Here is a 25,239-nt window from a genome sequence, read left to right as displayed (position 1 = left end):
GCTGGGCTTTCCGGTTTTTCCGTTTTTTTCCGGTTTTTCTGAGGCTTGCTACCTCTCCTCCCCCAACTTATCCAGACGGTCCCGCAAGTCCTGCAATTGCCTATCTAAGGATTTTCTCCACTGCCCCCAATTCCACTCATTTTGCAGCTCCAGTGGGAGCGATGCAAGCGGTGGCGTATGTGGCGGAGGTGGGTATTTATTCGGAGTTACACTCTCCTCTTCAGGAGATTCCCACCCCGGCAAAAATCCTTGGTGACTAAGTTCAGGGGCAGTAGCGGCACGAAAAGGGTTAACATCAGTTTGTTTCGTTTGCTCAGTAACCCCTACCGGCTCCTGAGTATCAGCTGGAGCTACCGCCGATAAAGGCGCTGTCGACATAGGGTAGGGGAAAGGCGCAGGGTCCTCAAACATTCGTACCTTACTGCGCGCCGGTTTTTGACCAGAATATTTTGCGCCTGAAACAGACGACACCACCATGGCTGTAGCGCCGCGTGCTGAATCTAATATAGGTGCCGCACCCTGCTGTTGCAAAGGCGAGTCAAAGAGCGCTTTAAGAGCAGATTTTTCAGGCTCTCTCTCAGCCTTTATTGCGGCTAGAGTCTCTTTCATTAGTCGCCAGGTGGCAGCAAGAGATTTCGCCTCCTTAGACCCACAAGTAACTTCATCCCAGAGGCATGTCCCGATTTTTTCCTAGGTCCCGAGATCAAGAGCTTCATTAACCCCCTTGATCAGCTCTTTTTCTTTACTCCAGAGCAATAGCCTTTTTAACAAATTATCATCATATTCTGTCCCTCTCACTGAGAGGATATGCTGGAAGAGATTAAGGATGGTCGTTTCTTCTTTCCTTAGTTGATTCCCCATCCTAACCCTCTTCCAGACCCTGTTGGCTGTTACCTTATTTGCACTGCGCAGTGTCTTCCGGGCTCACTAGGCTCCGTTCCGAGGCGACTACCTCCCGATCCTGGTCCTGCCGGATCGAACCCAGCCGACGGCCCTGTGGCTCCGCGTTTTCCACTTTCTTTGGTGCCACGCGCTTTTTAATTCTTTCAGCTTCAATATGAAATATAAGGGGGATCCCTGTTCGGGCGCCAGTTGCCACAGAAAATATATGGACTCAGTCAGGGATCAATATGATCAGACAAAAAGCCCTTTATTACAAAGCCTTAACCCCTTAAATACTATTTCTTACATGCACTTACAGTGATTTGGCGTATTATGATTGGATGCATGTCTTGAAGACCCTTTGCAACTAGCATATAATTGGTTAAGCACAGGTGTGGGAACTTGACCTTGAAAGCTTGCCAACAGTCCACAGTTCTCATTAACTTGGTGAAATCCAGCTTCTTCTTATCTTGCTTGTTTAGGCTTCCTCGGGCCTCATGGTCTTGCTGTATCTTTCAGGATTTTCAGAGTTTATGTACCAATTATCCATTCTCCTGTGAGAACACTGTCTCCGCACCCTTTTAACACAACATGTACACAAAATCTAAATCAATTCTCAGTGCATCAAATATCACATCACAGTTCAACATTCAGCTGGTTACTGGAAACTCTTTAATAACTTACAGTTTGCTTATTCTGACTTGAGAAGCCAACCTCCCCCGTAGTAATTTCTCTTCAATTGATTTTCCCTTGTTTGTAAGGCTGTCCATCCTCTTTTTTCAGTGCAGAAACAGGCTTGAAAAAGAAAAAAAGAAAAAGCTGTGAAGTCAATGGTGTAGATGTAACAGAAAGGTGCCTTTTACTTGAACTTTTGAAAATACCGATTACATTTCCTAGAGTGATGTCCTTTTAAAGCCATTAGAAAAATGGTCTGTCTTAAAGGGTGTTTTCTGGTTTTTGTTTCCCAGTGTGGGTTATCCATTTTCACGGCTGTCAGACTGCCTGCAGTTGGTGCAAATACCCACAAGGAGAAGGAAGTGCCAAGGCATCCCTGCCATTTTCTGATGCCTTTCCTGTAATGCACTGTGGTAGAAAGGAAAAGAGCAAATTTCTTTTTCTCCCTGAACCACTGGATGTCACTGCTACCCCAGCCAAAGCGAAGGTCAGCACTAAATCCGCGTTTTTTTTCTGCAGGAAAAGATTTGCATAACAAAGATGCCAAGAACGGACCACAATAGATTCCGATTAGGCTGGAAGAAAGCTGATAGAAGAAACACATACTCCTGCGATCTTTTTACTTATGCGGATGTTTTCCGTTTAAAATAAGGAGCTTAAAGGAAGGATATACTGTATTGAATGGTGCAGTCTGTGGTATATAGACATTTTTAAATGCATGTGGAGGGAATAAATTATTAACAGACTCACTGTTATTCTTACCAATGGTTTATGGTTTTAGGCTTCCTTTATCCCACAGGCTTCTGTCAGACACTGATGAAGTGGAGCCGGAGCAGACAGGTACAATCACCATCATCATCATCATGGCTTGACTTCGCGAACAAAGATTTGGGAAGGGCTTTACCCACGCTTACTACAAGCGCGCTGATGGCTAAAAAGGCTAATGTGGGATAGGCAAATCCGGTTGCAAAAAGCAAAATGAAAAGTCTCCTTGGGTGGTATAGGCGGGGCGCGATTCTTTCTACATTGTCTTTTCTCCTTGAGACTAGTTCTGCATGTGTTCTCAAAGCAGACAACGGCATTATGTATGGGGTTTCTCCAAGTCTCCCAATTGGAGGCCAAGGTGGACCACTGATGGTAGTTAATATGGCCAAGGCTAAGGTATTGTTTCAGGGAGTCCTTATATCTCTTCTTTGGGGCACTTCTCTTGCAGCAACCAGTGGCAAGTTCACCATAAAACACAATCTTAGGGAGGTGACGATCCTTCATCCTAGAGACGTGCCCTGCCCAGGGCAGCTGCAATTTCAGCAATATGGCCTTGATACTGGTGAACTCTGCCTGTTCAAGGGCAGTAACATTTGACACATAGTCAGTCCAATGAATGTTTAGAATTGTATGGAGGCAGCGCTGATGAAAGTGTTCAAGGAGTCGCAGGTGATGGCGGTAGATAACCCATGATTCAGGCCCATATAAAAGAGCAGACAGTACAATGGCTCTACAGACACTAATCTTTGTACTTCTCTTCAGGTGTTTATTGCACCAGATTCTTTTATGGAGTTTTCCAAAGGCTCTATATACCTTTGCTATTCTGTTGTCTATCTCTTTGTCGATAGTGGCATCCGAGGAAATAATGCTTCTCAAATAGCTGAACTGCTGAACTGACTTAAGCTCTGACTCACCAATGGTAATGTGGGGATGGTGATAATCTTCGTGTGGTGCAGGTTGGTAGAGAACTACTGTCTTCGTCAAGCTGACTTCCAGCCCAAAAAGCTCAGCCGCCTCCGCAAAGCAAGATGTTAAATGTTGCAGAGCTGCTTCTGTGTGGGCAACAAGGGCAGCATTGTCAGCAAAAAAGCAGTTCACGGACAAGATGATTTAAGTCTTAGTGTGGGCCTTCAGTCGCCTTAGATTGAATAGGCTCCCATCAGTACGATATCAAATATAAATGCTGTTTTGTTCGTCGAGGTCTACCGTAGCCCTTTGGAGCATCATGCTGAAGAAGATTGTGAATAAAGCTGGTGCGAGAACACAACCTTGTTTCACACCATCGATTATTGGGAAGGTCTCAGAGAGTGCATCGCCATATCTGACTTGGCCTTGCTGATCCTCATGTAACAGAATAATCATTTTGAGGAATTTGGGAGGACAACCTAATCGTTCCAAGATCAGGTACAGGCCTTTTCTACTGAGAGTGTCAAAAGCTTTGGTGAGGTAACAGCAGAGGGAGCTAGGGAGATAGAAAAAAATTGCGGAAATGATGCATAAAGTTAACATATAAAGTTAAATCGCTGATTCAGTCTATTCCACTTTCATTTTATTTGATAACTAAATAGTTGAATCATAATTTATTCTTCTTCTAATTGAGCTCTAAAATTTTATAAAGTATTTCCCTAAAATATTTATACTTTCTCTTTTAGATCCATCTACTGATTTCTTTGAAGTCATTTAGTCTCTCAGCAGCTTCTGTGGGCTTTTTTCCCCTTCACCCACCTCTCTCTTAACCTTGTAGTTATCAAAACTGCATGATAATTCCAACTGATTTACAGAAACCTCCCTCCGTAAATAAGAATTTTCATTGAAAAGTTGTGTTTGATGATGATGATGAGCAGATACAGTGGAATTGGTGAATAGCTCTGGTCATGCCATTTTCCACCAGCTACTCCTCATAATGGATCAGTCATTAATTTCAGGAAATGTCTTGGAGTAGTCAGAGGAAACAGCTCTGACAAACCATACACAAACTTTGGCCTGCAAAAATTCACTAAAAAAATCACACTTTCTATTTTCATTCCTGCAGTATTAATACACCCTTTTACTGTTGAAGTGACTGCCTTTTATAAGTTTTCCAATTTGCCCTAGCACTTAGATAATGTTTCTTTGATGGTTTAAATTTTTACCCTTATTTGCAACACAGTGAAGCACACAGAACAGAGATAACATCACAGGTAAATAAATGGGACATAGTTTGTTTGAACTATCTCCATGCTAACAATGAACGATTCAACTACTCTGTGAACTGCTAACACTAACCATTTTAAGAGAATTTTTTAAATTGTAAGAGAACCTGATTTGACTGATGAATGCCCTTCCTAATTCCACAGTCCTTATATCACAGGGCTGCTGAGTTTCCCTGAAATTTCCCATTTCCCTTGCTGAATCTTAGCAGTTACAATTGCACTCTCCATCTTCCCGTCTCTTAGAGAAGCAGCACACTGGAGCTTTCTGTCTTGGTTCCGGACTTTCTGGCAGTGTGACTTGGTGCTCTGTAAGATGACTTAGGTTTTTCTGAGATGGAGTCTTTTTACCACCTGATAATTGACTGACCTTTCCTAGCTCCCCTTCCTTACTTAGATCCTTTCTAAAATTCAGGTGATTCTTCTAGGATCTTCTTCCAGCTTTACCAGTCAATAACATTCTACTTCGGTTTCTAAGAAACCTTGACCAAGCTTGAGAATGCCTTGCAAACCCCTCCTGCCCATCCCCCCTTTAAAAAACATTTATTTGAACAACTGCATGGAAAGCAAGAGAAGGAATTTTGATAATGTGACCAGTGGGTGGGTCACACACTGCTGTTTCCTCTGACTTCAGATGGGTGTGGATGAACAGAACTGTCCATTTATTCCATATTAATTCTACAATGGTTTTGTCCTCCTTGACCGAGTGAATAATCACACAAGAGAACTAATAAACTCACACTGTTTTATTGATCAACAGTTCCTTTTACCCTTCAGCTAAGCACTTGGTGGGAATGCTGCTGTCTTGGTGAGCAGCACCCCTGATCTAGGGGAAATAAGGAAGTCCAAGCCCTGAAGTAGGTGAAGCGAATGAAGCGAAGCCCTGAAGTGTAGCAAATGTGAGAATGCCTCTGGTGTGAAACTGCCTTCCTTAGCCTAGCTTTGCCTTCCTTGCACAAAACCTATTTTCATAGTTAGTGAGGCACTGCAGAAGACAGTTTATATGAGGAAGAGAATGAAGACAGAATTGTTTCCCTGTGCCAAGAGAGATTATTAGGTACAGAATAGATGGGAAGAGGAGCAGTGCATAGAAGTTAGAAGCTAAGCTAGAGAGGGAAGGGGAGGGCATTTCCACCTACCAGGCAGAGACTACTTCAGGTGTGAGCTATCACTTGCTCAGCACATGGGTTTAAAAATCACGACTCAGCTCTTCTCTCCTCACTCTCCTATGTTCCCAGCAGCTCGAAAGAGAAATTTAAAAGCCCTAGGACGCTTTAAAATACTCTTCAGGGTATCCTTTTCCTTTCCTTTTCTCCTTCTGGCTTTTCAGGTAAAGCTCGATTTTCTCCTTCACTATTACCCTGGGAGTGCTGTCCCTAGCATGGTAATTCTCGCTCCGAAAGCCCTCGGGCTGGGAGGAAACGCGGCTGAGGGGACGGGCCGGCAGCGCAGGCCGCTGCCGAGCTCCCTCAGCCCAGGGCGGGGCGCGGGGCAGGTTGGCTTTGCGCGCCTCTTCCGCGGGGCGTGGGACACGGCCATCTCGACCGCAAAACTAGCCTAAAATAAACGAAGCTGACAGCCTTACTGAGGGGCACAGCGTTCCACTCGCTAAGTCGCCGGAGGGGTCTGCGGGGACCGCCTGAGAGGAAGCGACGGCGATAGCGTGACGGACAGTTCTTCCCGCCGCTGGGGCGGGAGCTTCTGCGCTAGCAGCTCCGCCCGGTCTCGGGGGTCCTCCTAGGGTGCCGGCGTTACCCTCCCAGCTGGGGGGACGCCTGTGGAAGTCGCGGCGGGAGAAGGCACTGGGAGGCCTGCAGGACCCTGTGGGGTTGGAGGAAGAGCTGTGTTTCCTGTGCGTCCCCTTTGTGTGGAGCACGGCTGCGTGTGGGGAGCAGGCGTGGCCGGAGGAACGGGTGTGCATTTCCGCGCTTCTCGGCCGCCGGCGGGAGCAGGGGAGCAGCAGTGCGGCTCGACTCTGCAGAGAGGTACCCCGGCCCCGGTGGCTGGCCGCGTCTGCCGCGGGGAAGTTCCGGGAGTGTTGCTACGCCGTGTCCATGGACTAGCCGAGGCAGCGGAGGGAACCTCGGTTACGCCGACCGCCGTCTCACCTCCCCCGCCCAACTTGGGGAAACTTAGCGAGTAAGCAGGCTGCTGCCCCTGGTGAGTTCCTGCCCGCGCAGCCGCCGGCCCGGCGTCCCCCTGAGCCGTCTGACCCGGGGGTCGCACCGCGGCCTGGCTGCATGGAATGCCCCTTTCTGTTCCTTGTCTTTAAGCACGGGCATTTTGATTTCCCCTGGACCATGGCTGTCTACTGCAACGTTCTTTGAGAGCTATCAGCCATTGAACCGGGCGGGGAGCAGGCGCTGCCAGACTGCCCTCCTTCGGGGCGGGCAGTAGCCCTCCGACTTCCAAGTTTCCCTAAAACGCGGGGCTGTGGTGAGCTTTTGCCATTGTCCTTGTCCGTTAAAGGAAGCCGGAGAGGTTGGGCTACGCTTCCTCTGGGAGTACACGCGGAGTTCAGTGAGGTGCCACAAGGAATAAAAACAATTTTGGTTTCTAATTTTTTTAAAAGCCTTTCGGGGTGCTGCAGCCGCAGGGCGGCCTTTGGCTGCTTCTTACTCCGCCGTCCCACCGGCTGCTGCTAGCCTCTCAGTCCAGGCGTTGCGGTTAGAAGAAGCAAGTGTTCCGTGTTTGCGAGAATCGAGGCCTGTAACTTTTGTTTATTATTATTTTAACTTTAATTGCGTGCAAGCTGTTAGCGAGGAACGTTTCTGACACCTTTTCTCCTGCTTGCCGAAACAGGCCTGGCCGCTGAGCACGGCGTCACCTGAGGTGAGGCTAGGCGAGGCGAGCCGAGGCCGCGCTGAAATGCCGGGCTTGTTTCGGCTCCTGGGGGAGTTCCCAGGAATGGTGTTTGGATAATTGTCATATCACCAGTTCCTGTTTGGTCATTTACGTTCTACCTGGTTGTCTTTAGTTTCAGGTGAATGTCTTATTTCTGGTCTGTGACCGCTACAGAGCGCTGCCGAGAAGCCACTACATACAGACCCTATGAGAAGAGTTCAAGTGAAATTTATTACGCACAGTTCATGTGGAGAAAGTGTTGGTGTGGTTTGTTTTGTTTTTTCTTATTCCCTTTGTAAACTTTTTTTTGTAAGGAAGGGAATTGCCCTTGTGCACTTCTAGGGAGAGGGTTTAGGCTAAGCTGGAAAATGCTTGGTATAACAGCACCTGTGATGTTATACCTGCCTAACTTCAGTACTGTATTTTTCCTCTGTGTGTATGTAGAACAAACCACGATTTTACACTTTCAGATTATCTGCATAAGGCTGTTAAGCATACATCTAACTTCACATAATTCATGTAGACTTTGTGGTTTCATTTTGAGTCTTTCTGTATAAAAAACAAACAAAAAAAAGCCACCACGCTGTAAAAGTAAGTTATTTATGTTGATTTTCCTTTCCTTATAGGTCCTCAAAGGTGATGGTGGTGGAGGGAAGGATATTTTAGGATAACTGGCAGGATAAGATTTTTCCAGTGCTGCCTTTCTCTTCTTTCTTTCTTTGTTTCTTTTTTTGTTAAAGGGACATAAAGCTTGTGACCTAGAGCTCTGGAATAAAATGGAAGGAAACCAGCTCCTAGAGAGTGGAATTACAGAGTATGCCTTTTTCAGAAATGCTCAGTGGGGTGCTGATTCCTTTCTGGCTATCTCCAGCAGTGAGTTAAGCGTCAGTACTCACATGTTCTTAGAACTTCCTGAGCCACTTTATATTTACAATAAATGTGTGAAACTTTTAATGCTTGGACGTGGATAATTGAGGTGCTACTACTACTTGCTTGACAGGAATTGTGTGGGGGAGAGAAGGGGTCAGGTAGGAACTTAAGTGTAGTCATTGGTGTAAAGTAGGAGTGAGCTGTGGAGGGAAAATACTTCTCAGCTTTTGAGTATTTTTGTTGTATTTTTAAACAAACAGGACATCTCTGTTGGTGGAATTAGTGTTCTTTATCCTCTGGCTAATGACATGGGAAGAGGGTACTTTTAGGGTATGATTCATGTCTTTTAGCTCCATCCTTGTGGGGTGGATTGGAACAAATGTAGTAATTGTCCTGTCCTTTAGAAGATTTTCATATTCAAAATTACCATGCCACTGAAACAGCAGTTTTTTGAAGTAGATTCCCAAAAGTTTGGAAGTGCATTTGTAATACTGTGGAAAACCAATGTGCAAGTAAGTTACGTGGTTGGCATTTTGCTTTTGTTGAATTTGCTCATAGATGAACTTGCTAAAGGTGAGGTCTAGAACTAAATCAAAATAATTAAAAGTTACTCCTCTGTCTGGTGTGTGCTCTGTGTGATTTTTATTTAGTGTAAATTGATCCAGTTAGCTTCATTTGTAGATTCCTTTGTGTTGTTGTTCTCTCCAGTCCCCAGGTAAGAAGACCAAATCAGAAGAAACCTCACGAGTCTAAGCTGAGTTGTCGTCTTGTCTCTGGGCATAGGTTTGCCTCACATTTAGTGCATTGTAGAATAATCTTGTGCTGTTTGCCTGTTTAAAGCCTCTTTTTCCCTCTCTTCCTTGCACAGCGGGGTGGCAGAAAAGAAAGAAAACTACTTTTTTTTTTGTTAGGAATAGTGGCTGTGCAAGAGCCTTCATGTAGGTAACATACCTGACAGGATTGAAATGGGTTATGTTCTGGGCTTACATTTTTCTGCCTTTGAGCTTTGTAATGCTTAATGAAAAGATCATAAAAAGTCCTTGCTCCAAGCTCTAAAATGCTATCTAAGTGGGACACTTTCAGAAAAGCCCACAAGTAAAAGCATTCTTGATTCACATAAGGCATAAATGTCTCCTTTGTCTGAGCCCTAAAATTCTATCTAATTGGGCAAACTGCAGCTGAGAAGGACCTGGGAGTATTGGTAGGTGATAAAAGTTGACTATGAGCTGGCAGTGTGGCTTTGCAGCCAGAAGGGCCAACACTATCTTGGGGTGCATCTGGAGGAGTGTGGCAGCAGGGTGAGGGAGGTGATCCTCCTCCTCTACTCGACCTTGGTGAGACCACATCTGGAGTACTGTGTCCAGTTCTGAGCCCGTCAGCACAAGAATGAAAAAGAGCTACTGGAGAGGATCCAGCAGAGGGCCACAAGGATGATCAGGGTTCTGGAGCATCATTTACGAGGAGAGATTGTGGAAGCTGGGCCTGTTTAGTGAGATCCCATCTTAGTCTTCTCTAGACTAATGTGTATCAATATCTCAAAAGTGGGTGCCAGCAGGATGGTACCAGACTCTTTTCAGTGGTGCCCAGTGACAGGAAAAGGAGCAATGGCCACAAACCAAAACAGGAAGTTTCACCTAGACATGAGGAAGAACTTCTTTTTGTTGAGCGTGGCAGAGCAGTGGAGCAGGCTGCCCGTGAGGGCTGGGGAGTCTCCCTCTCTGGAAACATTCAAAACCTGCCTGGATGTGTTCCTGTATAACCTGCTATAGGTGACCCTGCCATGGCAGGAGGGGGTCAGACTAGATGATCTCCAGAGGATCACAGTATGCTAGAGATTGGAAGGGACCTCAAAAGATCATCTAGTCCAATCCCCCTGCCGGAGCAGGAACACCTACATAATATTACACAGGAATGTGTCCAGGCGGGTTTTGAATGTCTCCAGAGAAGGAGACTCCACAACCTCCCTGGGCAGCCTGTTCCAGTGTTCTGTCACCCTCACTGAGAAGAAGTTTTTTCTCAAGTTTAAGTGGAACCTCTTGTGTTCCAGTTTGTACCCATTATCCCTTGTCCTATCATTGTTTCCCACTGAGTAGAGCCTGGCTCCATCCTCATGACACTCCCCCTTTATATATTTATAGACACTAATAAGGTCACCCCTCAGTCTCCTCTTCTCCAAACTATAGAGACCCAGCTCCCTCAGTCTTTCCTCATAAGGGAGATGCTCCACTCCCTTAATCATCTTCGTTGCCCTGCGCTGGACTCTCTCCAGCAGGTCCCTGCCCTTCTTGAACTGAGGGGCCCAGAACTGGACACAATATTCCAGATCCTTCCAACCCTTGTGATTATGTGATTCTCTTTTGTGTTGAAGATGTAACTTTTCGCTCTTAGGTGTAGCAAGAAGGTTGTCGAGATGGTTTGTTAAGAATTCGGTCATGTCCAGATGCAAATGTGTTAGATAATCTGTGCGAAGAAATTGTAGGCTGATTTCTAATGAATAATTGAGGAATATATCCCATATAGATTGTGTTTTGTCTTGAGGCTGACCTCTGATTTTCTTAGAGGGTAGTTACATGTAGCTTATGAAACGATAGTGCGTGGCTACTCGCTACTCCTACAATTAATTCTCGTAGTCTTTTGTCAAGGTTCCCATTGTGTGTTATGTGTGGCACAATTTGATCACTGCTTAGCACAAGTAAATTAAACTCTTGTTCTCAGATAAATTAAACTCCTGTTCTAATCTTACTGTGCTACATTAGAAATCTCAGTGAGGTGTATGTGGGAGAAATGGAGTTCACAGAGCTATCGTGGAAACTGTTTCTGCGGATCCTCCCTTTATGTCATTTTTCTGCTTTTACAAAAAAAAAAAACAACAAACATCTCCACTTGGGTAGGGTATGGTAAAGTATGTGGGTTTCAGACACCAGACAAAGGAGACATTTATGCTTCACGTGAATCAAAAATATTTTTACTTGTGGGCTTTTTGTGCCATTCTGCTTTACACTGGCTTCCTGGATCAAAACTTCCTGGGTCTGGTAGAACGGGCTTTTGTACTTTGTCATCTATGGTGTGTTTCTAGGGCTAACAGGCTGCAATTCACAAAATCCATGGACATACTCTGTTTCATATGTTGCTTTATGCTCAAGAACCTCAGAAAAATGAAACCGTCAAACAAAAATTACTTAAGAGAATTTTGTAGGCTATCGCTAAGGGGGAGTTAAGAAATGGTCCTTTTCCAGGAGATGTCAGATTATATGTCCAAAGGACAGTCTTATATCTTACTCATTAGTATTGCAGAGTCCTAAAATCTACAGCTTTTCTAGAGCTGTAGCATTGGTAGCTTGTGTGAGGGTAGCACAGCTTGGGTGGGAACAGAATCCTTCTCCTTGACCCTTTGGCTCTTGCTCAGCCAAAAGCATCTCTTAAAGGAAAGGTTAACAACAGTGTTAGAGATGACCAGGGTGAAGCTTATCAAGGTTAGATATATATATAAGTTTTAAAGTTTAATAGTTTGAGATCCCCCCAAAAGTGTGAGATCTGATTTTAATCTAGCAATCAAAAAAGGAGTAGCAGGGGAATGAAACATCTAGGTTCAGATGACTTCGTTTTGAAACAGACACAATTTAATTACTTAAATGTAGTTGAACATCTTGTATTTATTTTTTTTTTTTTGCATTGTACAACAGCTTCTCTTTATTCTGAATGACTGAACAAAACCTGTTTTCAGTATGGTTGGTGAGCTGTAAAATCACTGTTGGGTAAATTCTTCTGTTTTAGGTGTATCACAGGTGAGGGTTTAACCTGCAAAAAATGGTGATCTTCAAATATTGACGAGATAAGGGATTGCAATGTTTGCAGTTGAAACTACTGACTTCAGTGGCCAGGCTTTTGCTGACATTTTTGACCAAAATCTCAGAATTTAAGCCTTTTGAGAGAGAAGTATTTTTCTGCTTGATTATTCTGTTACCACTTATGCAGAAGACTTTTAGCAAATGAAAATAAAATATGCTGACCACAGAGGAACTGTATCCAAACCCAGGGCTCTTTGCAGGATTGAAAAGTGAGTTTATTTTCCTTTCTGGTTCAAAGTGTGCCTCAGCCCATTTGGAGGAGGAGATCACCACTTGTTTTGCTTTGGTGTTTCCTGTCTCTTCCTTTTGGGGAGCAAAGCAACAGTGTTTTATCTCTTTCTTTGTAGTACAGATGATACATGTAAGTGAAAGAATTTCTGTTCTTTAGCAGACTGGCTGCTTACATGTTGTCAGGGTCCAGTTGGAGAAAACCCCAGTGCTGGACCCTGTTTCATGATCCCAAGAGTGAAACTAAGACACAGATTAGGTCAAGTACAGTAAGCAGTTAGTTGGTTTATTACAAAAGGACACCTTTTATCAAAAAAGGATATTATTGTAATAAAGGGGATAGCTATAGGACAGATTGGAAAAAGGATGGGAAACGAAGCAAGGATTTGGGGTGCAGCAAGAGAGAAAGTCACCATCGTGGATCCAGCAGTGTCCCAGGGATCCGTTGTTGTTGTCATTGGTGGTGGTGGTTCTTTGGGGTTCGTAGTTAGTATCAGAGCAGAGTGTCCCCCAAGAGTCCATCGGCGGTGGGTGTCCTCGTGGAGACATCCTTCTGAAGTCCCCTTAAAGGTACCCCATGGAGTGTGTCTCACGGAGTTGCCCTCATGGCGATGTCTCATGGAGGGTGCCCCTCAGGATCTGTGGTAGTCATCGGTGGAGAGTGTCCTCACGGGCGCGTCATTCTGGAGTCATTCTTCTCATAGTAATGGCTCCCTGGCCATGTACCCTTTAGAGATTACCTTTTTCCCCTTTTATAATGAGTTGGTGGGAGTACCTCTGTTCTTCATGTCACGTATTGCATGTTCCTGGTTGATCACTTTCCCTGGTGTTGCAACCAGCTCTTCAACTGTGTGTGTCTGCACACACCTGTCTGCAGCAATTCTTGGGAAAATCGGTAGCAGTTCCTCGAACCAATCCTCCAGGTAATGGAGGGCAGGAGTCAGCTTTTTCCCACTCATCCCTCAGGCAGTGGATGGTGGAGTCCCTCACTCCTTTCTCCAAGGCAATGGATGGAAGAGTCTTACCTCAACTCCTCCCATCCATATCTGAGATATGTGGAATTCCATCTCAGCTTCTCATACCAATCTTTGAGACAATGGACAGTGGAGTCTGATTTCTTCTGAGAACGTTTCTTCTCAAAGCTGTTTTCTGTGTCTTTGCCTTTAGAATTATGTGCAAAAGCTGAAAATATTAAGGCTGTCTTCATTCTTGATCTGAACCTGAATGTGAAAGGCAAGGGTGTAATAAACATAGGGCTTTGCTTCCTTGATCTTTAAAGTAAGTGTTGTTGAATGTTGTCCTGGTACTAAAAAAGAGCTTCTCTCTGTAACATTCCTAGTCTAGAGAGCAGATATTCATAACAAATTGATAAAGGTCTTCCATGTGAAGACCTGTGCTGACGCCCCCGATGTTGTTGGGGATCTTCCTTTGGCACTAATAGGCTTAGGCGCTTGCTGAGCTTGTCTGTGCATATGAGCTTTTTATCTTTTTTTGTGATTTGTTTTATTTTGGCTTGTGTAGTGTATAAACCCAGATTTGTTCATGTGGCCCTACAGCCCTTCCCAGAAATCTTTTTTTCCTGTTTTGAAGGTTTTTTGCTTCCTGCTCAGAGACTAAATAATTGATACTTGAATCTCTCTGGAAAGGTGATTTCTTTAAATAATTGATGGATTTAGAGCTTCCAATTGCTGCAGACACAGCTACAGGAAACAGAATGAAGCACAATATTCAGGATTCACAGAATGCTGTGAATTTTAATATTTAAGAAAGAGCGTGATTTGTTCTGCTTGGTAAGAGCTGTCTACTCTTTGCTTTGGGGCATAACATCCATGCTGAAACATGTACACTGGCATTTAGAAACTCCTGGAATAGAAAACAAAGGGAATAGCCTCAAGTAGCTTGTATTTGAAGGAAGGTACCCGAGTTGTTGGACTGGACTATAGTCTTTATGCAACAGCAGCCTTCTGACTGCTGGGATATAGAGCTGATTCTCATGATGCCCATTTCTTTCCCTTCAATTTGTTGTTAAATGGTGCTGAGGGAAAAACTTAATGTTGCGTGGAATGTGAATGCAGTGGTGTAGCTATATATAATAAAGGATACACAACAGTGGAGAATTCTACCTTACCTTGAGTATTAAGTCACTTCAGTTTGTCTGCATGGCAAGCCTATGGAGGAGGATGGTTCATCGAAAAAGTTGGTTGACTTGAAACTAATGAATAGGCAATTTAGGGAGATTACTCAGAAGACAAGAAGAGGGCTTTCTTTGCAAAGCGTACTGCATGCTGAGGTGGCAAAGAGTATTTTAACAAAATGGTCATAGCAGCGGTCTGCTTCTGCAAAGCAGAAGGGACTTTAACTGAAAGATTTTGTCCAGCAGGGACAAGTGAGAAGGAAAGGTGGTGTTCAGTTCTGTTCTTTCTTCTGAGCTGTGCAGCTTCTGTAACCAGTCAGCCTGTTAAGATGGCAGTTTCCTGTGTTCCTACTTTTTCTTTTTTTTTTCTTCCCCCTCTGGAGGTATTGGGTTTTTGTTTTGTTTTTATTAAAGGCGTAGATTAGGAAGTGTTTGTGTCTAACTTCTGCACCTTCTAATTCCCCCACTGCATTTGCTAGCTATTGCATCTGTTAGCTATTGCAGAGACCGATGTCTGCATTGGAAAGAGCTCCAACACTGTCACTTCACTTCATGGCCTTTGCTGTCCTGATCTCCTAATGGCACTGTGTTGTTCTTGGCATACTCCTAAGAGGTGGAAAGCCTGTTTTTCCTCCTTACCCTGGGGTGGATGCAGTCTTCCAGTGAGACAGTCAAGGGTTTCTCACAACCTGCCTGAGCACTGGCTCTTGGGGGAAGGGCTGGACTTGTTCAAACATGGGCTTGGTCTGCAGCAGCTTTGGTCTTTGTCTTTTTAATTTTTTTTAACTTGTGGTAGTGTGTGTGCAGGGTGCTCTGTGAACCTAAGTAAGTCTCTTGAAGCATTAGCTTATTTCTGTCTTTTGGCTGAGACATCTCATTTGCTGAAGAGCTGGTAGTGGTTAGGATTGTGAGGTGTTTGGTGAATGCCATTTTGTCGCATCTCTAATGTTTTCTGGTGTTGTGTTAGAGGTTTGCCTACTAGTTGTTTTTTGAAAGTTGCACAGGTGTTTCTTTATCAGAAAGTCGGTAAGGAGAATAACTACATGATTTCTGATCTGTGTGGCCACAAAGCTGTTTTCTTTTGTGGCTGTGAGCTGGTGATTGTCCTGCTTGGGATGTAAAATAAGTCTCCTGGGTTGAGAATGCGGTTGGTGTGCTAGGTGGAGGGGCAGCAAAAGAAAGCAAGCGTTGAAAGCGTTGTCCCCAGACCCATCATGCATTAACACCCTGTGCCCCCAGTAAGCAGCATTTCCTGGTGCAGGGAGAGTTTGTCTCATTTGGAATGAATGTTCCCCTGGTGTTTGAAAGCATGGGTCCTGTTACTTTGGGTGGGGGGAAGAAAAGTTTTCTGGATTCAGCCCCACATCATGTCTCCATGACATGAAAACAGCATTTAACCAGAACAACTGGTGAATGTAACTAGTACTGTACATGCGTTTATTTCTTAGCATGCTCATTACAAGAGATCAGATATCAATGTTGGTATTCTTTTTTTAACTTGGAGGTACCTTGATCTGGTTTAAATTTTTAAAATATTTAATTATACTTAACATGTCTTTATATGTAGGAACATTCAGTGTAAAGGCTAAGAAATACAGTGTGGACGTGGACAGACTGCGTGTTATACTGTAAGCAAGAAACATTTTTAAGAAAAAAAAAACCCTCAACAAACCCCCAAACAAATTATATGCTTGAGATTTCTTTAGTATATATTACTATAATTAGTTTGCTGGTTTTCTCTCTTATGAAAAAAAGAAAATGAAGGGGTATCCTTTTTGGCTGAAATGTAACCGGAGATTTGAACAAGTGGCATTCCTGGAAGTGAAGGAAAGCCACAGCATGTGTAAAAATTCAGGATGGTCTCAGGAAAAAAAAAAGGATTTATCAGCAAAGAAAGTTGGTCTTTTTCTTTCCTGTCTTTTTTCCTCAAAGTTGTGACTCATTTTTGTGATATAAAGTGGTATAGCAAGTGAAGGACCCATTTTGTTCCTGAAATACTTTGGTCTGTATGGAGGTGTGGGAGTGAGCAGACATGTCTGGAATTGGTTCTGTTACTTTTGGATTGCTAAATAAAAATAAAAATTTTCCCTGATCACTAAATAGAAACAAAATTATTCCCCAAACTGGAAGTTCTGGCTTCTCAAGTAAAATATTTACTTCGTAAGGGTTCCGAAACCTGTTGGAATGAAAGAAGAAGAAAAGTCAAATTACACCTTGCTGCTGTTGGTGTTATAGGGAGTGTGAATGTATCTGCTTTCATGAGAGGTAGTGGGAAGCAGCCAAGAAGTTTTGATCAGTTCAGATTATTCTGGCTACTTGTTCTGACAGGCTTTGGTCTCTAGAATGAATAAACCCCCAGTCAGAATGACTGACAGGCTTCTGTGTGTTTTGCTGATAAGCCGTCCATTGAACTGTAGTGACAGTGTCTAATGTTGGTTTCACTTATTCTGGTGTAATCTAACTGAGTTTTAATTTGCATAAACATGGGTTAGCCTGTAGTGCTTCTGAGGATAAGGTCAGTGAAGGCCCCACCTCCTGTCGTCGTGCTGTTGTCTGCAATTAAATAGTAATAGAGAGCCTGAGAGCTTACAGAATGATCTTTCTTCTGTCTTTTGCTCATGTTTGGATGAGTGCTGGCTTTTATACTATTTCCTTGTGATGGTTAACGTTTCTTTCTGATGCCTGCGCTGTCTCTTGCTTTAAGTCAGAATATGGAGTGTACATTTTGTTTGCAGTCAGCTACTTGGAGCAGATTTCCCTTAACCTAGGTAAGAGATCTATGTTTTACTTGGTGGCTTGTCAGGTGCTCCTGTATATTGGAGTGAAAAGGTTTTATCTGTTTCCTCATTACTTCAGTGAACCTGATGCTAGTGGAGCAGAAGTAGCATAAACCTAGTAACGTACAGTGGATAGCAGAGTAAAATTTTACCTCTTCTCAGTGTCAATAATAAAAAATATTTGCTGTTTGCATTTACATGGTCAGTAACCACCTACATTCTACAGTGGCCTCAGCTTTCATTCTGACCAGTTTGTATAAAGAAAATACAGAAGTTTTGGAGCTGCTTTTATTTTGAGGAGGTTTTTTTTTGTTTTGTTTTATTTTTTGAGAACAAGGCCAGCCAACTATATCTTTTAGTGAAAGTGAAATTGTTACAATGGCTGTTGTCCTCAGTCACTGCTTTTTAATTGCTGTGGGACTGATCCCTAATTCTGCTCACCTTTTTCAAGTCTTCCTTTAGTGTATTTCTATTAGTTTAAGAAATCGAGGGGAGCTGAAAATGTTCCATGGGTGATATCTTAAACAGCTCCTTGAATTGCAGTTGTGCAGTGTAGAGCTTTTATGCCAGATTATTTGTGATGTTAGTCAAGTGGGCAGCTCACAAGAGGATAACAAATGATGCCCACATAGATTACTTTTCAGAATTTAAGATGTCAATATTCTGAATGCTAGTCTTAAGTTCAGAGTACTTTTACATGGTATTTCAGATGCAATTTATCCATGTAAAAATAGTGGCTTGGCCAAAAGCAGATGCATAACATCAGATTGAATTGTCTAGAGAGCCAGAGTGGAGCTCATCAGAATCACTGCTTCCTTGTTTTGGGTTCAGGAGCAGTGGTGTGTGTTCCTTAAAAAGTTTTTCCAAGTTGCAATTTCTGCTGTAGTGAATAAATCCTAGTCACTGAAACCTGAAAATTTATAGGGATCTGCTCTGAGAGATAGTTTTGTGGAGTTTGTGTTGGAGCAGCATACGCTTGAAATATTCCTCAGATACTTTGAGGACTTTTGAGTCTTCGGCACACTACAAAAGTATGATGTCTTAAGAAATTGATCTGGCTTTGCTCTAGACTGCAGAAGTAGATATGTTGTACTGGTGGTCCTGAAGAGAAACTGGCCTCTTCTTTGTGAGGCCCCAGTCAGAGTTCCTTGAAGACACAACTGCAGAATAAAGATTACTCTTGCAAGTGAGTTCCTGAGTCATCAGAAGGGCTACTGTCCCTGTTTCCAGGAACCTGTAAGAGCTCCAAATCCTGACAGTTTTCCTTGCCTTTGTGCTGCACCAGCTTAGTCCTTACATATGAAGATTTGATGCTCTGCACCCTGGTGTCATACTGAACATAAAGATTCCTTCAGTGGTCAACTTCTCCCTGGGATGTGAAAAGAGCAGTCTGTAGCTGCCTCTTAATTGCTCTATTTTCAGAAGGTCCTAAGAAAATCTATGAACTATCCCTGGTAAGGGATAAGTCTTTCAACTCTCTTCCCTATTCCCCCTTACCCTTGATTGAGCACCTTCGAAGAATATGATGGTTATTTTGAATGGCACCATGCCTTGAATGAACGAACTGATATCTTTTGATACAGATTTGCTGTTGATGGAGAAATAGAATTAAGTAGTCATATCACAGCAGATGATAGGCCAAAGCATGTCTCTTCCTGCATTTTAAAAATTCTTGCTCCTTAGTTTGTTCTTCTCTTAACTTTGTTGGTTTACTTCACCAGCTTCGCATGATTTTTATGCTTTGTATCTACGAATGATGAGGAGAGCAGCTAACAGCTTACCAAATGAACTTTCTTCTTTGTTTTCTCTTGCCTAAGTTTTGCCCTAGTTCCCCCAGCTTTATCCATTTCAGTGCGTTAACTTCAAGTGTGGTGTAGCTTGTGGTGCTGGTGTAGGCTGCTGGCATTGTAAGGGTGGTGCATTTCCACGAGCATACTCAGAAGCTAGTGCTGCTTCTGACCTCCTGTCCTTGTTCTGCCACCTCTTGGCTGCACCCACCCTGGCATTTGTATTAGCTCTGGGGAAGTAGATTGGAAGGCTTAAAACTCTTTTATTCTTGGCTCATGGTACAAGATCACAGGTTTGATCACTTGTGCTACATGATTTGCTGTGTGATCGTTTGCTTCACTGAACAGGATTGTTAACGGTTGTGGATTTTAGGAGGGAACAGGGAAGGGGATCCATACTGCATATGGTGGCAGTACTGGCTGAACTTGGAATTTCAGTACAACTTACCTAAAGTCGTACTGAAATTCTTTACTTCCTTGTAAAGCTAATGCTGTCTGAAGGTCAAAAGGACCTGTGGGCCTAGATCTAGATATGTGCGTTAGTGTTCCAGTTGTTCTTGTTCTAGAATTAATATCTGTGAGGATTTCTCTGCATATCCAAGTTAGATTATTTAATATATCACACACTGTTTTAGGAGAGTAAAAATCCAATGACTATGAATATCACTGCTGTAGCATTTTGGAATTAAGGGTAGAATCTGTGGGTGTAGAAAATGCTTTGGAGAAGACAGTAGCCTCTTGATAAACAACTGCTTTTCCTCCCCTCCCCCCACTAAAGCTGTAAACACCAAGACAAAATTATATATTCTGCTAAAGCAGCAGTGCTGTATTTAATTTCTAAAAATTCCTGTTGTCATGAGTGGGTGCTAAACTGTCAGCTGACACAATATGACTTGCTTTGTCTGAAACAGAAGAGAAAGTTGCTAGTCTGTGCTGCCTACTTTGATCTTCCAAGCGGTTTGTAGTATTGCCTAATGATAGTTATGTAGTCTGTGATGTAAGTGAAATGAAATACTGATGTAGCAGATTTCTAGACTGCTAAAAGATGCCTCCTATATTAGGAAATATGGCTGGTTTTAGTATAAACACAGGGAAGGTGGCTGTTTGGCCTTGAGTGGATCGCTTAGTCTGTTTATTTGTAGGGTTAGGGGAAAAAGTCAGACATGCCTACACTTTCAACTTCTTATGTCAGAATGTCACTCCCACACCAGTTGTGAGCATCTCCTCCATATGGTGTTTGGTGGTCCATCAAGAACCAAAAGACTCTTGATGAGGATAAGCAAAGAGAGTAAGCCAAATCTGCGTCTTTAATATAAGTAGGTGTTTCAGAAGGTAACATCTGCCTCTGGAGCCATGAGCTTCTTCGCAGCAAGGAACCAGTACTGGTAGTACTAGGCCCCCTGTCCCTTCAAAGCATTTAAAACAAAAAAGTATATGGGGAAAAAAAATAACATTTTGTTTTTTCATTTTGTGAAAATACTGTGATTGATATTGACTGGGACATCTTGCCAGTTGTATGGAGTAATGGAGAGAAGTGTCTTGCAAGCTGATGGTCAAAATGATAAGGTAGGTGGGGAATGGTGCTTATCAGTAAAGGGTACTTTTGATGTTCTTCATTCCTGGGAACAGTTTCACAGAAGCTGGGACTTAGAACAATTGGATCTGAATCCCAGTGCCAGGGAGGGTAACCTAACAAAAAGTAAAACTTTGAGTGTGTTTGTATTTTAGGTCCTGAAATGGTATACTTGTCTTTCTGTCTCATATTATGTTTTAAGCCTCTTTGTCTAGTAGAACTCAATTTTTATGGAATTTAATCATATGCTAGTTACATGCCACCTGCTGCCTCCTCTTTTGTAGTCGTAGCAGCAGTAAAAGCAATGTTTCTTATTAGTAGTGTGTGCATTTTACAGTTAGCACCTCTGTCTTTTGCCAGGATCCCGATTTTCACAGGGAGGCAGGCAGAACAGTGGTAAAGGCATTCATGTGCCTGTATCCAGAGAATGTCTGTCCTGGGTTCAGCAGTAGCAGTCATTTTTCTCCTTAGTAGCTGGTGCAGTGCTGTGTTTTTGACTTTCAGCCTGGGAATAACCTTGACAATGTGCTTGCGCTGGCAGCCAGTATATTGCTGTAACACAGATTTAAACTGATGCAAATGGAGTCTTGGACTTTGCTCAGATTAGTGGTGTTCTGCTGTTGTCTCTAGTGTCTCCTTTTTTTCCCCTCTTCCCCAGACCCATCAGACTTACTGACTTGGATAAGTGTATGACTACTGAGTACTGAAATAAAAATTTCCATTTGGGGCTAGAGGCTGAGATGAAGTTAGAAAAGCCAAGTGTTCATTCCTTCTCTTGTGTTCTCTCAGCTGCAGGCTTAGAAAAACAGGAGAGTAGTGTTTAAGTAAGTTTTCTTTACTATGTCTTTTAATAGTAAGATTTCAAGATGTTGTCTGTGAAGTTAGATGGGTTGGAAAGGTCAGTAACTAAAGCTGAACCAGGGCATGAGGAAACAAAACTGTCTACTTACAGGAACGTATATTGCAAAACTCAGCTTATGTGACTGATCATATCTAGGGAAGTCCTGTCCAGTCACTGCTTGTGCTGCTATAAAGTACAATTTTCTTTGTTTTAACAAAGGTTAAGTGCCTTTTTGCAATAAATGAACTGTGAGCATTATAACTTAGTTATAAGGTGAAGTTTTAGAAGGCAAAAAGACTTGTTTTCTGTATTTGATCAAAACTGTATGGAAATCAACATCTAACTGTGGCAAGATCAAACTCGGGTGTTAATTCTGAATGTTCACACTCTCTAGCCTGACAAATTTTGCAGGTATTGTTTCTGTAAGAATGTACAATATATACTTTATTTTTTCTCCAGACTCTGCTGTTTCTATGGAGCCCACCAAGTGGTTCATTCTGTGTGTACAGTCCCTTTACTGTGGCTGTTGGGAAAAAAAAAAAAAGCTTTAGTTCTGACTTAACTCAGTTTTACTCCAACTTGTATAGAATTTTTTACTCCATCTTGTATGGCATCAGGTGGAATAATTCCTTCTTTTAATGATTTTTCTGCTGCTATTGTGTCTGTCCAGATGCACCAATCTGGACTCACCTAGTGACTCTGAAGTAATGTATCTTAAGCAACCTGTGTAGGTAACATATGCCTGAAGGCTACTTAGGTGATGTCTGGTTTTATTATATACAAATTAATCTACTTCATGTCAAGTGGATCAGTATGACTTGTATAACACCTACCAACTTTTAGTATGATCTGAAAATTCCTCTTGTGCACATGCAAGCCATTTTAGCCTGAAAAAAAAAGCAAAAATTATTCTTTGTCCACCTCTTGCAATCCTACTTTGAAGTCACATGATTTTCTGATATTCTACAGTTTTAAGTAGTTATGGAGAAAACTACTAAAAATCTATCCTTCTCATTTTTTTCTGCATGGTCTCTGCATTTCTGAAAACTATTTCTATTTGTTGTGCAGCAAAGAAACTTCCTGGCTGGGCTTGAAGAGGGACAGGGGGTGTGTCTGGACCAAGGAAGGACTCTCAGTCTGTTTCCAGATGGAAGCCAATCCTGGCATTGGGTGACCTCTGGAAGGAAAATCAAAGTCTGTTTGGGATAGGAGTTTGTAGTCTCATGGGCTGGAGGTGTCTGTTGTGTGTCCTTGATCTGTTTGTGTGTGTGTGGTTTTAGCTTCAGGGGAAAAAAAGTTTGAGACAAGGCTTGAAATATTTTCTGAAATAGATTTCAGAAAACAAGCTCCTCCAGAAGACACTGATTGTAGTACTCCATAATTGTCCTGGAAAACAATTGGTATTTCACTTACAATAAAGAGCTTGCTTTAGCTTTTATTGAATGGGATTCTCAAAGTTGACAGGTATTTACTTCTGTTCTTTCTTTCTGTGGGGCTGTTCATTGTACGCCCAGGTACAGGCTGTCTTTTAAAAAAAAAATAAAATTGTGGTGGTGATCTTCATTTCTGTATTCCATGGTGCTTGGTTTCAGACACTGCTGGGTAGGCACGGTTTCTGCATGCTGTCTGTGAATGTCCAAGCCAGCATAGTCCTTGAAGCCTTTTCCTTAGTTATGAGGTGTATAAAAATTCTCTATGCTTGCTTTTCTGTTGCTTTTCACTGACATGTTATGCGAGGAAAAAGTTTACCTCAAGGTGAGTGTAGGGTTGAAATATGGAACTATTTTTGTCTGTCTTAAGCAGTACTTCTGTGGTCAGCTGTCTGGAATGCAAGAGCTGTGGAGTGCTTTGTCTTCCCTGCTCCAGCTCTCAGTTTAACAGCTTGCCCTCTGTTCTTCTGTTCCTACGCATGGCATTTCTGCATTTCTGCAGAGGTGGTTTAGTTACGGTACTCTGAAAAGCTGTAGTTCTCTGAAATATTTGAGCAACAGTTGCAGTTGAACCTTATCTCTACTGAATGTACAAAACCACAGAAAACAAACTGCAGAGCAGACCAGCTTTTTAATGTTTGTGAGAATAAGACTTCTTATGGGGTAATGATTTAGTAAAGAAATGTTAAAGTGTAGAAAAGATAGAGTACAACTGCCTGTTGTATTTAGCAGTCTGTAGACATTGAGGTTTTCCAGGTAACATCTTACTAGCTGGGTGGATGTGTGATCTACAAGGGTATGTATTTACACTTTTGTGTAAGTCCAAGCAGCTGTCTGTATAAGTAAAATGGTTTTGAAGGAGTGAGAAAACAAATGAACGCCAGCTTGCTGATGCAGACTTTCCAGGCTAATTTTATAGCTAGTTTCCTTTTTGGGTGTCCCTTCCTGTTACCACATCAGGGTGCTTAAAGAATATAGGGTTATTAAGCAACAAATACTTAGGGGGAGTTTAGAGTCAGCAGAAGTTTCTGAGCTGACTTTGAACATACCGCTGAATGTCATATGATGCATGTTACTATAGTCACTTTCTCAACAAGAGATCTAGAAAAAGATTCTTTATTCTTAAAACATTTCACTGCCTAATTATTCTCATTCTCTTATGTGCAGACGCTGTGCTATAGAAAATGCACTATTATCGATATTCTAATGCAGAAGTCAGCTGTTGGTACAAATACCTGCTCTTCAGCTACAACATTGTCTTCTGGGTGAGTACAAAATGTAGAGACTGAAATAGCTTAGACATACCTCAGTTTTACTAACTTCCTTCCTCTGTTCAAGAGGCTGAAATATTTACCTGAAAGGAAATTGGTGTATGGTATGTCTTGGGTGTTTTGGAACTGAGGAAGCCTATCCCATGTAATCTTTCCTTTTGTTGCCCTTTCCTCCTATCTTACCTTCTGAGTGAAGATAAAGGAGAGAAGCAGGTAAAAAGATAAAATTGTGTTGGTTTGTTTGTTTGGTTGTTTTTTTGTGTGGGGGATTTTTTAGGGGAAAGGAAATATTTGCTTAAAGGATTTTTCAGAAGAAATAGTATAGTCTCTACTGTTGCTGACAAGGCCTCTATCTTTTGAATAATGGAGGCTATTCAACGCTGGTTGTGTTTGTGCAAAGGTTAAAGCTACCTTACTTAAGTGGTACATTGAGTTGCTTCCCTGTTAAGAGAAGCCTCTTCTAATATCTCCTTTCAGATCATCTTTGATCTCTGTGTTTGAGTGGTGTAGCTTAAACACACTATGCAGAAAAGAAGAAAGGAACGGCCCCAGAGATGTGTCAACTTGCGGGCATTGCAACATACTCAAGATTTTAAATGCCATGCTCTGTGGGCAGCAAAATTGTCTGATACACTCTTGAAATACTTAGCTAGGGACTAGCCTTTCTGTAATGCTTGTTTAGAATTGTGAATGTGAAAAGGGTGAAAAAGGTGTGTGGTTTCAGATGTGTATGATGGTCAAAATCACTGAAGCACCTAACTACCTTGGAAAAGAAGGCTGTTATTCAAAGGTTAGTGCATAGTGTTGCGTTAAAAATAGTTAACATGTCTGTGAAGGAAAGGTAAGGATGCGGTTCAAATAAACTTGATAATTCTTTTCAGAACTTGCAGGTCAAATGTTAAGAGTTTGCCCCTGAAGTCATGGAAACTGCAGGCATGGAAGGGCATGGGTAGTCATGAAGAAACGCAGATCTGGTGATTTGCCTGGTGCTAGCATCTTAGATTAATGTTCTGACTCAGAGTTGAAATATTTCTTAGTATGTATGGCTGTTCTAAAAATGTTTAGATTTTTTTCAAAGCTGAAAGGATCAGATAGTAAGAATGAAAGTATGGTATGTGGTTGAAG

The 25,239-nt window shown here is 42.5% G+C and overlaps 1 protein-coding gene and 1 long non-coding RNA gene across 5 annotated transcripts in view; one reads left to right on the top strand and one right to left on the bottom strand.

Moving 5' to 3' along the window:
- Positions 1 to 1,459: 1,459 nt before the first annotated feature.
- Positions 1,460 to 2,389, bottom strand: LOC133265509 (uncharacterized). Its single transcript, XR_009742007.1, has 2 exons — positions 2,320 to 2,389; positions 1,460 to 1,677 (listed from the first exon to the last, which is right to left on the bottom strand). It is a non-coding gene; the product is annotated as an uncharacterized LOC133265509 (long non-coding RNA).
- Positions 2,390 to 6,186: 3,797 nt separating this feature from the next.
- The window catches only part of TSPAN14 (tetraspanin 14), a 39,235-nt gene continuing 20,182 nt past the window's right edge, over positions 6,187 to 25,239 (top strand). Inside the window, exons 1-3 of one of the 4 annotated variants that reach the window (XM_061450022.1) lie at positions 6,187 to 6,671; positions 18,443 to 18,604; positions 24,011 to 24,108. In XM_061450022.1, the coding sequence (XP_061306006.1) occupies positions 24,028 to 24,108 (81 nt within the window). In that variant the 5' untranslated portion in view covers positions 6,187 to 6,671; positions 18,443 to 18,604; positions 24,011 to 24,027. Of the gene's footprint in view, positions 6,672 to 6,742; positions 6,948 to 17,022; positions 17,204 to 18,442; positions 18,605 to 24,010; positions 24,109 to 25,239 lie in introns of those variants that run through there. The other 3 variants (XM_061450015.1, XM_061450001.1, XM_061450007.1) reach the window with 3 other exon arrangements.

This window comes from Pezoporus flaviventris, unplaced genomic scaffold (assembly GCF_033815535.1).
Source record: "Pezoporus flaviventris isolate CSIRO_AGI_PZ_B2104156 unplaced genomic scaffold, CSIRO_AGI_Pfla_v1 ptg000001l, whole genome shotgun sequence".
NCBI classification, from domain to species: domain Eukaryota; kingdom Metazoa; phylum Chordata; class Aves; order Psittaciformes; family Psittacidae; genus Pezoporus; species Pezoporus flaviventris.
The sequence above is the reverse complement of the archived record's forward strand: the minus strand, read 5'-3'. Positions and strand labels throughout refer to the sequence as shown.